Source organism: Triticum aestivum, chromosome 5A (assembly GCF_018294505.1).
Source record: "Triticum aestivum cultivar Chinese Spring chromosome 5A, IWGSC CS RefSeq v2.1, whole genome shotgun sequence".
NCBI lineage: Eukaryota > Viridiplantae > Streptophyta > Magnoliopsida > Poales > Poaceae > Triticum > Triticum aestivum.
The window spans coordinates 704151832-704166286 of NC_057806.1; the positions used below are offsets into that span (position 1 = coordinate 704151832).

The following is a 14455-nucleotide window of genomic DNA, read 5'->3' on the forward strand; positions in this document are numbered from 1 at the left end:
TAAATCGGTCTGACCGAGTTTCATGATTCGGTCCCACCGAGTTTGGTGATCTGTGTGTAGTGGTTAGATTTTGTGTGGAGGCTATTTATACCCCTCCACCCACTCTTCATTTATGGAGTGAGTCATCAGAACATGCCTACACTTCCAACACATATTTTTTGAGAGAGAACCACCTACACTTGTGTTGAGGTCAAGATATTCCATTACAACCACATAAATCTTGATCTCTATCCTTCCCAAGTTGCTTTCCACTCAAGTCATCTTTCCACCAAATCCAAATCCTATGAGAGAGAGTTGAGTGTTGGGGAGACTATCATTTGAAGCACAAGAGCAAGGAGTTCATCATCAACACACCATTTGTTACCTCTTGGAGAGTGGTGTCTCCTTGATTGGTTAGGCACTTGGGAGCCTCCGTCAAGATTGTGGAGTTGAACCAAGGAGTTTGTAAGGTCAAGGTGATCGCCTACTTCGTCAAGATCTACCCGAGTGAGGCAAGTCCTTCGTGGGCGACGGCCATGGTTGGATAGACAAGGTTGCTTCTTCGTGGACCCTCCGTGGGTGGAGCCCTCCGTGGACTCACGCAACCGTTAGCCTTCGTGGGTTGAAGTCTCCACCAACGTGATGTACAATAGCACCACCTATCGGATCCACGCCAAAAATCTATGTGTCTCCAATTGTGTTTGCACACCCCAAACTCCTCCCTTTACCTTCATATGCAATTGTTTTACTTTCTGTTGCTATACTGTTAGAATTGCATGTGTAGGTTGATTGCTTGACTTGTGCTAAGTTGCTAAAATCTGCCAAGAATCAAAATTGGGAAAAGGCTAGATTTTTATTTGGTCAAGTAGTCTAATCACCCCCCCCCTCTAGAGATACTTTCGATCCTACAATGTCCGATCACGTGGAACAGCCGGACGCGGCTGCGGCGGCGGCCGCCGCAACCCTCAAAGCAGGCGGGGGCGGGATGGCACGCTCGGCGACTCCACCATGGGAGCGCAGCCACGGGCGAAGCCGCGTGAGGCGGGAGCGGCAGGTGGTGATCCACCAGGTGGCGGCCACGGAGCGCGTGCCGTTCGAGCCGGCCGCCGGCACCACGTTCCTGACCCTCACCTCGACCCACTACATTGAGTGGTCGCTGGTGATGAAGGTTCACCTGGAGTCCTAGGGGCTCTAGGACGCGATCGAGGGCAACGCGCAACACATGCGCGACGACAAGTCGGCGCTCGGCGTCCTTCTCTGAGTCGTTCCGCTGGAGATGCTCAGCGTTCTCGTCGTCAAGGAGACGGTGAAGGCGGCTTGGGACACGATCAAGGTCATGCGGATGGGGGTGCACCGTGTGCGCGAGGCCACTGCGCAACGACTCTACGCAGAATTCGAGCAGATAGCCTTCCTCGACGGTGAAACCCTCGACGCCTTCGGCATGCGAATCACTAGCCTCGTCAACCAGCTGCGGACCCTCGGCGACAACGTCAAGGAGGTACGCGTTGTGCAGAAACTTTTGCGTGTTGTTCCACCTCATTACGTGCAGATCGTAGTGGCGATCGAAACTCTTCTCGACCTGAGCACGATCTCGGTTGAAGAACTCATCGGCCGGCTTAGGACCGCCGAGTAGTGCTGCGCCACGCCTACGCCGAGCCAAGGTGGCGGGTAGCTGTATCTCACTGATCAGCAGTGGGAGGCGGGCAAGCAAGCGCGCGAGAGCGGCCAAGGCTCCAGCGGCGGCGGAAATGGTGGCGGACAGAACAACCGCCGGGGGAAGAATCAGGGGCGGAGGAACGACTCCCGCCCACCTTAGAACGCTGGCGGCTCCGGCGGGTCTGGGGATCCGGCGGTCGCGGCAGCGGCCGCGACATGAGCAAAGTCAAATGCTACAACTCCAACAAGCCGGGCCACTTCTCGCGGAACTGCACCAAGCCCCAGCGTGAGCGCAAGGAGCAGGTCAATCTCGCCGAGGGCGGGACCGACGAGACCACGCTTCTCCAGGCGAGCCTGGGTGCGCTCACCGCAACCATGGAGGCAGCCGTGGAGCACGTGATGCTGAATGAGGAGCGCTCGCAAGCGCACCCCGCCTCAGATGATGGAGGTTGCGACTCCTCAAGGTTCGTGGACTCCGGTGCCAACAACCACATGTCTGGACGGTGGGAGATCTTCTCCGAGCTGGACACCGGCGTGCACGGCTCCGTCAGGCTTGGCGATGGGTCCACGGTGCAGATCGACGGGAGGGGGACGATCCTGTTCCAATGTCTAAATGGTTAGCACTTGATACTCTCTGAGGTGTACTACATTCCCCATCTATGCAGCAATATCGTGAGCTTGGGCCAATTGGACGAGAACGCCTACGACACACACATCAGCCAGGGCGTCCTCCAACTGCGAGACCCGTGCGGGCGCCTGCTCGCGCGCGTGCAGCGCAACCATGGGCGCATGTACGTGCTGAGCCTGAGCGTGGCTTGCCCGGTCTGCCCCACTGTACATGGAGGCGAGTATGCATGGCTCTGGCACGCGCGGTACGACCACATTGGCTTCCAGGTGCTCCGGTAGCTCGCACGCGAGAACATGGTTCACGGCCTGCCGCTTGTCAATCAGGTGGATCGGCTCTGCGAGGCGTGTCCAATGTATATATAATTTTTGATTGTTCCATGCAGTTATATTATCATTCTTGGATGTTTTACAATCATTTTATAGCAACTTTATATCATTTTTAGACTAATCTATTAACATAGTGCCTAGTGCCAGCTGTTGTTTTTTGCTTGTTTTTTACTTCGCAGAAAATCAATACCAAACGGAGTCCAAACGTAGCGAAACTTTTTGGAGAATTTTTTTTTTTGGACCAAAAGAAACACGATGGGCCAAGGAAGTACCAAAGGGGGGCTCCGAGGGGAGCACAACCCACCTAGGCACGCCTGGGGGCTCAGGCGCGCCCTGGTGGGTTGTGCCCACCTCAGCCGCCTCCCGCACCGCCTCTTTGCTCTATAAATACCCCAAAAATCCAAAAACCCTAGAGGAGTCGACGAAACACAATTCCAGCCGCCGCAATGTTCCAGAAACCACAGGTCCAATCTAGACACCATCACGTAGGGGTTCATCATCCTCATTGGTGCCTCTCCGATGATGCGTGAGTAGTTCATTGTAGATCTTCAGGTCCGTAGTTACTAGTTAGATGACTTCCTTTCTCTCTTTTTATTCTCAATACGATGGTCCCTTAGAGATCTATTTGATGTAACTCCTTTTGCGGTGTATTTGTTGGGATCTGATGAACTTCAAGTTTATGATCAGATCTATTTTATCCATGAAAGTTATTCGATTTTTGATCTCTTATATGCATGATTTCTTATAGCCTCGTATTTTTCTTTGAATCTTTGCTTTAGTTAGGCTGATTAGATCAATTTTTCTTGCCATGGGAAGAGGTGCTTTATGATGGGTTCGATGTTATGTTGCTCAATCCTAGTGACAGAAAGGGACATGGCACGTATGTATCGTTTCTATTAAGGATAACAAGATGGGGTCTATTCCTATATGAATAGATCTTATCTACATCATGTCATCATTCTTATTGCATTACTCTGTTTTCCCATGAACTTAATACACTAGATGCATGTTGGATAGCGGTCGATGTGTGGAGTAATAGTAGTAGGTGCAGGCAGGAGTCGGTCTACTAATCTTGGACGTGATGCCTTTATAATGATTATTGCCTGGATATCATCATAATTGTTCGAAGTTCTATCAATTGCCCAACAATATTTTGTTTACCCGTCGTATGCTATTTTCCTCGAGGGAAGCCACTAGTGAAATCTACGGCCCCGGGGTTTCTTCTGTATCGTAGTTGCCTTCTAGATCTATTTTTATTTGCTTTTATTTTCAGATCTATTAATCGAAAAACCCAAAAATACCTTGCTGCAATTTTTTATTATTTATTTTATTTCGTGTTTCCGCGAGATCTATTTATCTAATCTACTACAAATTTATCTATCCTTTTACCCGGGAGGGATTGACAAGCCCTCTTACACGTCGGGTTGCAAGTATTTGTTCTTTTTGTGCATGTACCGTTGACATAGTATAGTGTGGTTCTCCTACTGGATCGATAACCTTGGTCTCATCACCGAGGGAAATATCTACCGTAGCTGTGCTGCATCATCCCTTCCTCTCTGGGAAATACCGACATAGTTCAAGCCGCATCAAAGGTTGATAAAGTTTTTCCGGTTAAAGATCATGTTGTTTCTATTGTTCCATATAGCCCAAAGTAGTGCACATATCCCTATCCAAATATGTCTCGCTATATTGGTTCCACTGTGTTTAGCCACGTCCCAAATAAGATGTTAATGCAAGTTGGAGGGGATTGACGTTGAAGGCTATATGTATCGTGTGTCATAGTGGTTTTGCCAACGGGCAATCGAGAAAGAGGTGTTGTATGGTTTCATCCTGATCACAAAAATAACATCTAAAACTACCTACCCACCTTCGCTTTACCAAATTATCTTTCGTCAAGATCACTCCCTTGTGGACAAACCACATGAAGATTTTAATTCTAGGCGAAACTTTAATCTTCCAGATATGAAGGGATCTCGGGATTGGCCCAAAGTCAATTAGATCTAAGTACATAGATTTCACTGAGAAGCTACCCTTCGTAGATAATTTCCGGTGAATGTTGTCTTACTGGTCAGAGAGATGAACCTCCATCAACCTGCGGACCAAGTGCAGCCACGAGTTCCGGCGTTCCCCCAACAGAGAGCTCCTAGATTGGATATTAAGGGGGACCGACTGTAATACTATAGCAACATAGTCTTTCTTATGTTATATAATATTATATAAAGTGAGATATTGTAAGGCTAGGAGAGTCTCCCATAACCATGCATGTTCCAAGAATCTAGCCGTGTTACTATTACAAATGATAAATTACATCTGCTGAAGGAGACTTTCATCCTCATCAACCCTTTCTAGAACGACGAGTCATTAGGCCTAGTGGTAACATGGGCCAAAGTCTTAGATTGGAGGTACTTACTATGTAGAATTTGTTTTCAGGTACCCTCGGTCTCAGTAGATAGTCTGAATAAGGAAAAAGTCCAGTTTAAACCCTGACTTTGTAGAGGTTTGGCAAATCAAACCCTCAAGTCCAAATCCCTGTCGTTTGCACCCTGAAATATGTAATCCCTGTCTAAATTGAACCCCGGCATCGTTTGAGGCATAAAAATGCTGACGTGGCAAAGGTCAACCGAGATTCATCTAACTGGTGGGCCGGCCCATTTGTTGACCACTATGCATATCAGTCCTCCGTGCGAGGCCGGCCCATTTGTTTTTTTCTGTTACACTGCTAAAAAATGTGTGAACCTTTTACAAAACGTGTGGACCTGTGAATTTTTTTTCCAATCCACGTACTCTTTTTCAACTTTTCAGTTTTTTTCCAAATTCCATGATTTTTCCCAAATCCATGGACTTTTCATCTGAAAACACGTCAACTTCTTTTCAAAATCGTTAAACTTTTACTAAATCCGTGATTTTTTAAAAAAAATTGTGAACTCTTTTATAAATTTATGATCTCTTTCCAACTCCGTGTTTTTTAAAATTGATTAGGTTTTTTCAAAATCGATGAAATTCTATCATATTCATGAAGTTTTTTTCGAAAACAATGATTTTTTTAAAATAATGCGAAGAATATTTACAAATCTGTGATATGTTTGTTGAGAATTGATGATTTTTAAAAATAAATTCGTGTTTTCTAAAATAGATAGTAATTTTTTCTCAAAACATCCTGAAGTTTTTTTTTTTCAAATTCGCGATTGTTTTTCCAGTCCATGACCTTTTTGCCAAATTCATGATTTTTTTTCATTTCTGTGAACTTTTTCAAACTTCTACGAATTTTTTTCATTATCGTGAACTAAAAAAATGGTCGAATAGTTCTGTTATCCTAATAGTGCACAACTAAATTAAGATGGCCTAGTAGTTAATGGCGACAACCATCGAAGTACACGTCTGCACTTCGAATATAGTCACAAATTAATAAATTTTGCCTTTTTTTTCATTTGCATTTGCTGGTCTATCAACGTGCCCACCTAAAATTCATCTTTTTAAAATTGTTCAGAATTCAAAAAACTTGTCTAGAATTTGAATTTTGTTCATAATTTTAGCAAATGTTCACGTCTTGAAAATGAATATTAGATTTTTTTCATAATTTCCAAACATTGGTCGGATTTTTAAAAAAAATTATTCACATTTAGGATCAGCCACTTCCTTGGTTAGTACTTTTAAATATAGTGCTTCACATAAGACGTGCTGGGTCCATAGCTTGGCTGGCTTGGAGTTCGACTCCCATCGCGTGCGCTTTTCCTTTTTCTATTCGCTCGGCTGCTGCAAATTGGGCCGGCCCATGCTTTTCCTTTTTCTATTCGCTCGGCTGCTGCAAATTGGGCCGGCCCATGCTTTTTCTTTTTCTATTCGCTCGGCTGCTGCAAATTGGGCCGGCACATTTGTGCGCCACCTTTAGTGTACCAATCCCGGCCTGTTTTCTCTAAAAACAAAAAATCTCGGCTTTCCTTCGCGGTCCCCGTTTGGACTTGAGGGTTTGATTCGCCGAACCTCTACAAATTTAGGGTTTAAACTAGAGTTTTTCCTCAGAATAACCATTTGGAGATGAGCCATTTATTTTTAACTTCTAAGTTCTCGATCCCAAGCCCACCTTGGTGTTTGTGTCTGCAAATTATATCTCATCTGGCCAGCCTGTATTTTGTCTTAACCTCATCACATTGCCAGAAAAATCGAGATCGATAGAAGTCTAATCTTTTCCATACCCCTATCGGTACTTCAAAGAAATATAGGAGGAACCTTGACAGACTCGTCAGCACCGAGGTAATCAACACTAATCGACCTCCATATATAAGACATAAGCTTGACCTTTCAGCAGCCTAGCCTTTTTCAAATCTATCTTCAATGCACTTCCACTCCTTATTTGTCAATCAGCCATGGTGAATCGGGATCCCAAGGTAACTAAACGGTAGTGAACCCATTTCACAACCGAACAGCTGTTTATACACATCTTGTTCCTCCTTGACTCTCCCAAAACAGAACAATTCACTTTTGTTAAAATTTATTTTGAGTCCCGCCAATTGTTCAAATAAGCAAAACACTACTTTCATATTTCTAGCTTTTGCAATATCATGTTCCATGAATATAATTGTGTCATCGGCGTAGTGTAGTATGGACACTCCCCCATACACAAGATGTGGAACTAGTCCGACTACTTGCCCATTTTATTTAGGCCGACCGATAAGGACTGCCAACATATCCGCTACTATGTTAAACAAAACGCGAGACATTGAGTCTCTCTGTCTTAATCCATTATGTGTCTCGAAGTAATAACCAGTGTCATCATTCATCTTTATCCCAACACTAGCTACCTTTCTGAATAAAGGAATCCACCTGTTTTCTCCAGGCTTCATTTGAACCGCTTCATACATAAAACTTGTTATAGGAAGGGCCATTTGACCTTGTCATACGCCTTCTCGAAATCCACTTTGAAAATAACCCCATCTAGTTTCTTTCAATGGATGTTGTGAAGAGTTTTATATAGAACCACAACCCCTTCTATAGGATGTGTCTCCCAGGCATGAAAGTCGTCTGAGTTGGTTGTACAACCGAATGGGCAATCTGCGTCAACCTATTTGTATTGGTGACAAGTAAGAGAATAGGAGTTGAGGGGTGATGAGATAGAAATTCCATTGATTGGTTGAAGAGAATAGGAGTTTAAGCAGGGGGAGAGGGGCAATGATAATTTAGGGAGCCGATTCCCAGGATTTCTTTCCACAAGATCATGTTAATTCGTGGGCATGTTCTATCCCAAACTAATTTCCATCTTATATCAATCAGAGAAACGAGAGTAAAAATATATTTCCACACCTAATCCCTCCCAGCACTTCCTCGTGTAAACTCCCATTCCCCAAGGTTACGTTTCGCTCACTCCCAGGCCTCCGAGAAAAGCGGATCGAGGCGATCCCATCTGCTCCCAACCACACCGGCCTCCAAGCCACTGCCGCCGGTCCTTGCCTCCTTCATCCGCCGCTCCAATGGCAGGAGGGGTTGGGGACCCTGGTGCTTTGGCTCAGGTCTGTAGTTAGGGTTAGCCTAGTGCTTCCTTGGGGTGCTGTTTTCATGGAGGAGGTGGCGTCACGTCCGAGTAATTTGCTTCCGCTCTTCCTCCATCTCAGCGTTGCTGCAACCAGTGGCATCGAGGGGCAGGTGGCCCAGTCGTCTCGCTGATCTATGGATATTGCGAGGTTCGTGTCTGGTGGTCGGCCGTCAGCACGCTCGTGGGTGGCGGCCGTGTCGGCTCCTGTAGTTGTGTTTATAGTCTTGTAGCTGGGTGCGTGGATGACGACAGGCGGCGATGTTCCTTTTCTTCGACTACATCAGATGAAGTTGACGGTGTCGAGATCTGGTGACCACGGGGAAGATCCCCGGCCTACGTGCCACAAAGACTATGACGGCTATTCTTATTTTTTTTTCCGGTGTTTTCATGGTGACAGTGGAGGACGTTTGTTGACTACGTTTCGGCGAGGCATGAGTTTCTGCAAGGATGAAATATTAGTTTTACTTCTTGTGAAATTTTTTGTGTAAAGTTGCTTGACAAGCATTTATGTCTTGTATGATGATCATATGTGTAATCTCTTATGAACACATGGTATATTGAAATAGTATATGGTTGCTTAAAAAAAGTTAATTACCAAATAGCGGTGGTGTCTTTTTCTGCGTCACATGTGTGGCATTCATCCTGGACCCAGTGGAAGCATAAACTAGTCAGCCACCTCCCTACGAAATGGATGTTTCCCACGTAGCTTGTACTCCGGTTTGTAGCGGCAAAAGCTGTATTATTAGTAGGAGAAACCCAGCTCCACATGTTTGTACCGGACGGAAATACCCTCGCCGCTTAGCGTCCACCCCCCGGCCTTATCCCCGTTGCTCCATTTTTGTCCTCTTTGTCCTCGCCGATCACCGCATTACATTCCCACGCCATCACCCTCAAACCCTCTCAGCAGAACACGTACGCCTCCTCCTCACCAGCTTGAAGAGCTCCTCTCCCGCCGGTGAAGACTCAAGTGGTCCTGCTGGTGTCCGGTAACTGCTTCCGTCTTTTCTTTGCCGGTGACTCTGAGGATTCTGATTTCTTCCCGCAAATGGTTGCTCTAGCTCCGACCATGTTCCATCCAGCTTGCTGGTGCTGCCGCGGCGGACGCGATGGAAGCTGTGCACGGCGTCGAGTCCCTCGCCGGCGGAGATGGCCGGCATCATGTTTCCCGTACCCTTGGGACTGCCCTGCTGATCTCGGTGGGGTACATCGATCTCGGCAAGTGGGTGACGGCGGTCGATGCCGGCGCTCGCTTCGGCTACGACCTCGTGCTGCTGGTGCTTTTCTTCAACTTCTCGGCGGTTCTCAATCAGTATCTGTCCACTTGTATCGGCATGGTCACCGGCAAGAATCTTGCAGAGGTACATATACCCAATTCTTTCTTTAATTCCTGCAACTCTTGTTTCCGAGAAGGGATCAGTCTCAAATATGCAAGTCAGTTCTGAGCCCGAGCTGATATGCTCCGGCTGTCCCCAGCTCAATTGTAAAAAAATTAAAAAACCTACTAATCCCTCTATAGTCGTACTAACGCTGTATCAATTAATTCAGATTGGAGAGATAATTAATAATTAAAAAACTGGATTTATTTGGCAACAAACAACTATGTTCGCGTGTTCTAATTAACTGCGTTCAAAGTTTTGTGAATAAAGAACATTTGGGGTGCTCTAAGAAGAAATAAATTAATTTTCTTTATGAAACAAAAATTCAGTTCTCAGTCCGAGCTCATAGCCTCATACACCCCCAGATGAATAGTAAATTTTATAAAAATCCACTAATGAATAAACTGATTTCTTGGCAAAAAGCAAATATGTTTGTGTGTTTTAATTACATTCATTTTTTCTTGAATAAATTATTTGTGGTACTCCAAGAAAAAAAATCGGTGAGCACATATTCTCTTTCTTTTTAATACAGAGAACCACAAATTTAATTCCTTCATGAAATGTCAATTCAGTTCCGAGCCCGACCTCATATGCTCCTAGATGAATACTCCCTCCATCTGCAATAGAAGATGTTTCTAAATTATTTAGCTTGCAAAAAGTCTTATATTGTGGAATGGAGGGACTAGAAATGTTTAGAAAAATATCTAGTAATAAATATATAAACTCATTTTTTTTGGAAGAAACAAATATGTCCATGTGTTGTAATTGCATTCAAATTTTCTTAAATAAAAAATATATGTGGTGCTCTAAGCAAAATCAATTCAATGACGATATATTTTGTTTCTTTTTCTTTACCGAGATCACCACAAATTCAATTCCTTCATGGAAACTAAAATTTATTTCAAAGCCCGAGCCCATATGATCCAGGATGAACATTATATTTTTTTAATCTACCACTAAATAAATAAATAAACTGATTTTTTGCCACAAACAAATATGTTCGTCTATTCCGACTGGACTCAAATTTTTGTGAATAAATAATACTTGTGGTATTCTAAGAAAAAAATCGGCGGGCACATATTTTTTTCCCTTTTATCTCGAGAACTACAAATATAATTTCTTCCTTGAAACAAAAATCCATTTATATGCCTGAGCTCATGTGCTTGGGGATGAATAGTATTTTTTTAGAAAAAAAAGTAGTAATATATATGTAAACTGATTATCCGGAGGAAGGCCGATGGCGAAACGACCAGCCCGGCTTGCCTGGAATTGCTACAACAGCCACATCAGCAGCCACATCCTCTGCTCCGGACTGAGCATGATGTAGGCAGTGATCCGGCACCTCAATGGGGAAGCGGGCGGATTGGAAGTCTTGGTGGCGGAAGGGAGAAACGGGGAAATAGAGTGGATAGGGTTTCGGTTGCCGCCGTCCATCTTAAATAGCCGGCCTCCTCCGTCTGGTGACACGTCGGAGCAGCGCCACATGGCGTGCAGCGGAGGAGGCGCCTGTCAGAACATCGGTCTCTCTGTATCACTGTGTGGACCCTGTCAATTTATCTGCCCAAGCGCGTCCGGGCCTCCCCATATCTACCCCAGATATGGGCCAGATATGGGGAGTGCCGGTCAGTCCGGACGTTGGGCCTGGCTATGGGGAGCCCTGTTGGGTGGCCAAAACTCGTCCGGGCACTTTCCGGGCAGCCTGCCCGAGTACTTGTGGCAGTTATGGGTAGTCCGGTTGTGGATGCTCTTAAAACACATGAACATGCTTGTTGCTGGACAAAATTTGGATGTCACTTACTTAATTATTTGCACATGAGCTCGGGAGCCGAAACACCATCCTTCTCAAATATCCCAACGTGAGAAAAAATGTTGCATTTTTCTTTTGCAGAGAAAGACTCTGTAGGTACTTTTTGGATTTTGCGTGTTTTTCAGTTACAACCACCATCTGGTCTTACTTGTAATGTTTTTACATGAATTTCAAGATTTCCAGCCAGGAGTATAGCCAGTTCATATGTGTTGGCCTTGGTCTCCAGGCAGGGATGTCTTTATTTACTTCAGAACTAACCATGGTACGTATGAGCACAAACTTCAATATAATTGTTTTTGTCAATACTCTATTGTACCTTATTTGTTTTGCCATGTTATGTGTATTGACTTTTTAACTAAGTTGTGAGGATGTGAGGATTCCCAACTAATTCTGAATATTTAATATTTTGGCTGTTTCAGATTTTGGGCATAGCAGTTGGATACAACCTTGTGTTTGATGTGGATGATTTTATCACGGCTATTATTTTTGCATGTGTTGTAATTAATGCATTGCCATATCTTTTATCCCCCAGGGTAAGTTTAATACTAACCCTGCATCCACTAATTCTTAGAATGTTGACTTGTTCCAGTTCCTCTAAGATGCTGTGTGCTTATGATATATTATTTCTGCTCATTGTAGGACAAGAGGATGGCTGGAACGTTAAATGCATGCATAGCTGGCTTTACGATTCTTTGTTTTGTGCTTGTTTTATTAATCAGTCAACCAGAGATTCCTCTCCATGTGAATGTGATGTTCCCTAAGTTGAGTGGAGAAAGTGCTTACTCACTGATGGCACTTATGGGTGCAAACATAATGTCACACAATTTTTATGTTCATTCGTCCATTGTTCAGGTATTTCACGGTGTTTCTTGCTCATACATTGTTAAACTTGTCCATGAATATTGATTTGCATCTGGGGGTGCACCAGTGTCAAAGTTTTTCATTAAGAAAGGTCATGTTATTTCTGCAAATGGTGCTGCTTGTACTCATGATGAGCATATGGAGTTGTTCACAATGAATGATGGTAGCAAAACTAGCATTGTTTATTTTCTGCTTTTTATGACGTTGTTAATACACCTGTTTCAAGATCGAAAAAACCATTAAAATTTTGGTTATGGTGGTTCAGAGATATTTTGAAACATATCAGGTGATGCATACTTCTTTTTTCGGAAGAAGGGATAGGAGCACTGACTTTGCACTGTTCACACCATGATGGGATGTGGATCCCACTTTACTATTTATTCCTGCTTATTTGAGTTATCCTTTCATGTTAACTTGGATGTCATATATGCAGGTTCAGAGGGCTCATGTTCATACCCTGGGTGCCCTGTTTCATGACCACTTTTTTTCAATATTATTTACTTTTACTGGGGTTTTTCTTGTGAACTATGTTCTGTTGAGCTCAGCAGCAGCGGAATCTAGTCACAATGTGATCCACACCTTTCACGACGCTGTCGAGCTAATGAACGAGGTTTGTGAGTTCTGTCTCCACAGTATCAATCCAACTCTTCGAATCACAAACATGAATTTTGGTGTTTTAATGGCGTGTTTAAAAAAAATCCTTAGTTTATTTGGATACTTGTTTTCTGCAGATATTTACGAGTTCCATGGCACCACTTGTGTTGTTGGCGGTTCTTCTCTTTTCAAGCCACATCATCGCACTAACATCTGTTATCGCTAGCCATGTAGTTACAGAGCATTTCTTTGGCGCCAACCTGTCTCTGGTTGTGCATCATGTGCTACTTAAGCTTATTTCCATGATCCCTGCTATCTATTTTGCAAAGGTAGCAGGCTCTGAAGGGGTATATCAGTTAATCATTCTATGTCCAGTAATCCAGGCGTTTACCCTGCCTTCATCTGTTATTCCTGTTTTCCGCATCGCCTCATCAAGTTGGATAATGGGAAACTACAGGGTGTCTCTACGTGTTGAAATATTAGCCTTCCTTGCATTTTGTCTTACGTTGTTTATAAATATCATCTTCGCGGCGGAGATCCTGTTCGGCGATAGCGCCTGGACAAACAGCCTGAAAGGGAACACTGAAACCCCTGTGCTAATTCCACATACTGTACTAATCCTAATGTCTTGTGCATCTATTGCTTTTGCACTCTTCCTGGCTGTTACCCCACTGAAATCATCAAGTAGGGAAGCCGAAACTCAGGAGTTGTGTGTGCACTCTCAAAGAGAAGCACCTGAAGAAATTCAAAGGTATTATAGCTATTGATGTTTTTGCAGGGGATTCATTGAAAAGTCATCAGAAATCTGCTTTCAAGCATGCTGACAGTTCTGAAACCACTGCAGGTCCTGAGGCCCCTTGACGTCTGCCATCCTCGAGGAATCAAAATCACTTGTTACGGTTGACTTTAGAGTCAACAGTCAACACCAAATGAAGAGCGCAACTCAGAAAGGTGTTGAAGTAGAAGCAGATGTTTGCACCGACAAGGATAATGGGACTTGACATAAATGTCGAATACCACAAGTCCATCGGAGGTAGGCAAGCAGAAATTCACCGTCCAATGAAGCAAATTGGGGCAGAGCTCCTGGAAATCTGAAATATTACAAGAGGTGGACAGGCGACCCGGTTCCAGAAGTCTATGCAGCCAAGTATGAACACTAATTTCCTCTTATATATCAACCATTTGCACAAACCTAGCAAAGTGCAGAGTTCAATAGGGTGAGGTGGATACTGAGCAGTGAAAAGGGATCCTGGCATAGGTTCCTCATCCACGTAGAGAAGGTCCTTTAATCTGAGGATAAAATGTGAGAATGTGCCAACTTAACTACTGTGAAGATCGGAAGCTACTGTTGAGCATATATCTGTTTTCTGTCATTCTCAATGTATATTCCCCTGTTAATGTGAGGTTCTCAATGGAATAATAAACAATAATAGTTCTCCGTTGACATTTTTCACAAAAAAATTCTATTGGTCAGTCAATGTTTCTTTATATTGAGGCCAAACTCAGAGGGGGGCGTTTGAAACCTAGTCGTACGTACCCCGTTTAAAAAAATAAGTAATTGCACAGAAGGATGAAAAATCATGAATTTTTTTGGCTCGAACTTGATCAAGCTTGACAGTTGTTTCAACTTTTTGCGAAGAAATAACTTTCATGGTATTGTTGGTGAAAAAGATAAAATCAGCACTAGGAATTACTTTTTTA

General features: G+C 44.0%; 1 protein-coding gene across 3 annotated transcripts; it reads left to right on the forward strand.

The window, feature by feature from the left end:
- The first annotated feature begins 8977 nt into the window (after nucleotides 1-8977).
- Nucleotides 8978-14198, forward strand: LOC123106155 (protein ETHYLENE-INSENSITIVE 2). 3 transcript variants are annotated; one of them, XM_044528374.1, is made up of 8 exons: nucleotides 8978-9102; nucleotides 9196-9474; nucleotides 11475-11561; nucleotides 11719-11832; nucleotides 11939-12151; nucleotides 12594-12770; nucleotides 12892-13505; nucleotides 13599-14198. In XM_044528374.1, exons 2-8 carry the CDS (start codon nucleotides 9223-9225, stop codon nucleotides 13603-13605), a joined length of 1464 nt encoding a protein of 487 aa, XP_044384309.1. In that variant the 5' UTR covers nucleotides 8978-9102; nucleotides 9196-9222; the 3' UTR covers nucleotides 13606-14198. The 3 variants fall into 3 exon arrangements, with proteins under 3 accessions (XP_044384309.1, XP_044384311.1, XP_044384310.1); XM_044528376.1 differs by having other exon boundaries at nucleotides 11483-11561; XM_044528375.1 differs by having other exon boundaries at nucleotides 8990-9474.
- Nucleotides 14199-14455: the final 257 nt, after the last annotated feature.

Bases quoted from the DNA above. Each gene is read 5' to 3' on its own strand.
- LOC123106155 (XM_044528374.1), top strand. From the start codon at position 9,223: ATGGAAGCTGTGCACGGCGTCGAGTCCCTCGCCGGCGGAGATGGCCGG. The intron at 11,833-11,938 runs GTAAGTTTAATA...TGCTCATTGTAG, and splicing joins CATATCTTTTATCCCCCAGG to GACAAGAGGATGGCTGGAAC. The intron at 12,152-12,593 runs GTATTTCACGGT...TCATATATGCAG, and splicing joins TTCATTCGTCCATTGTTCAG to GTTCAGAGGGCTCATGTTCA.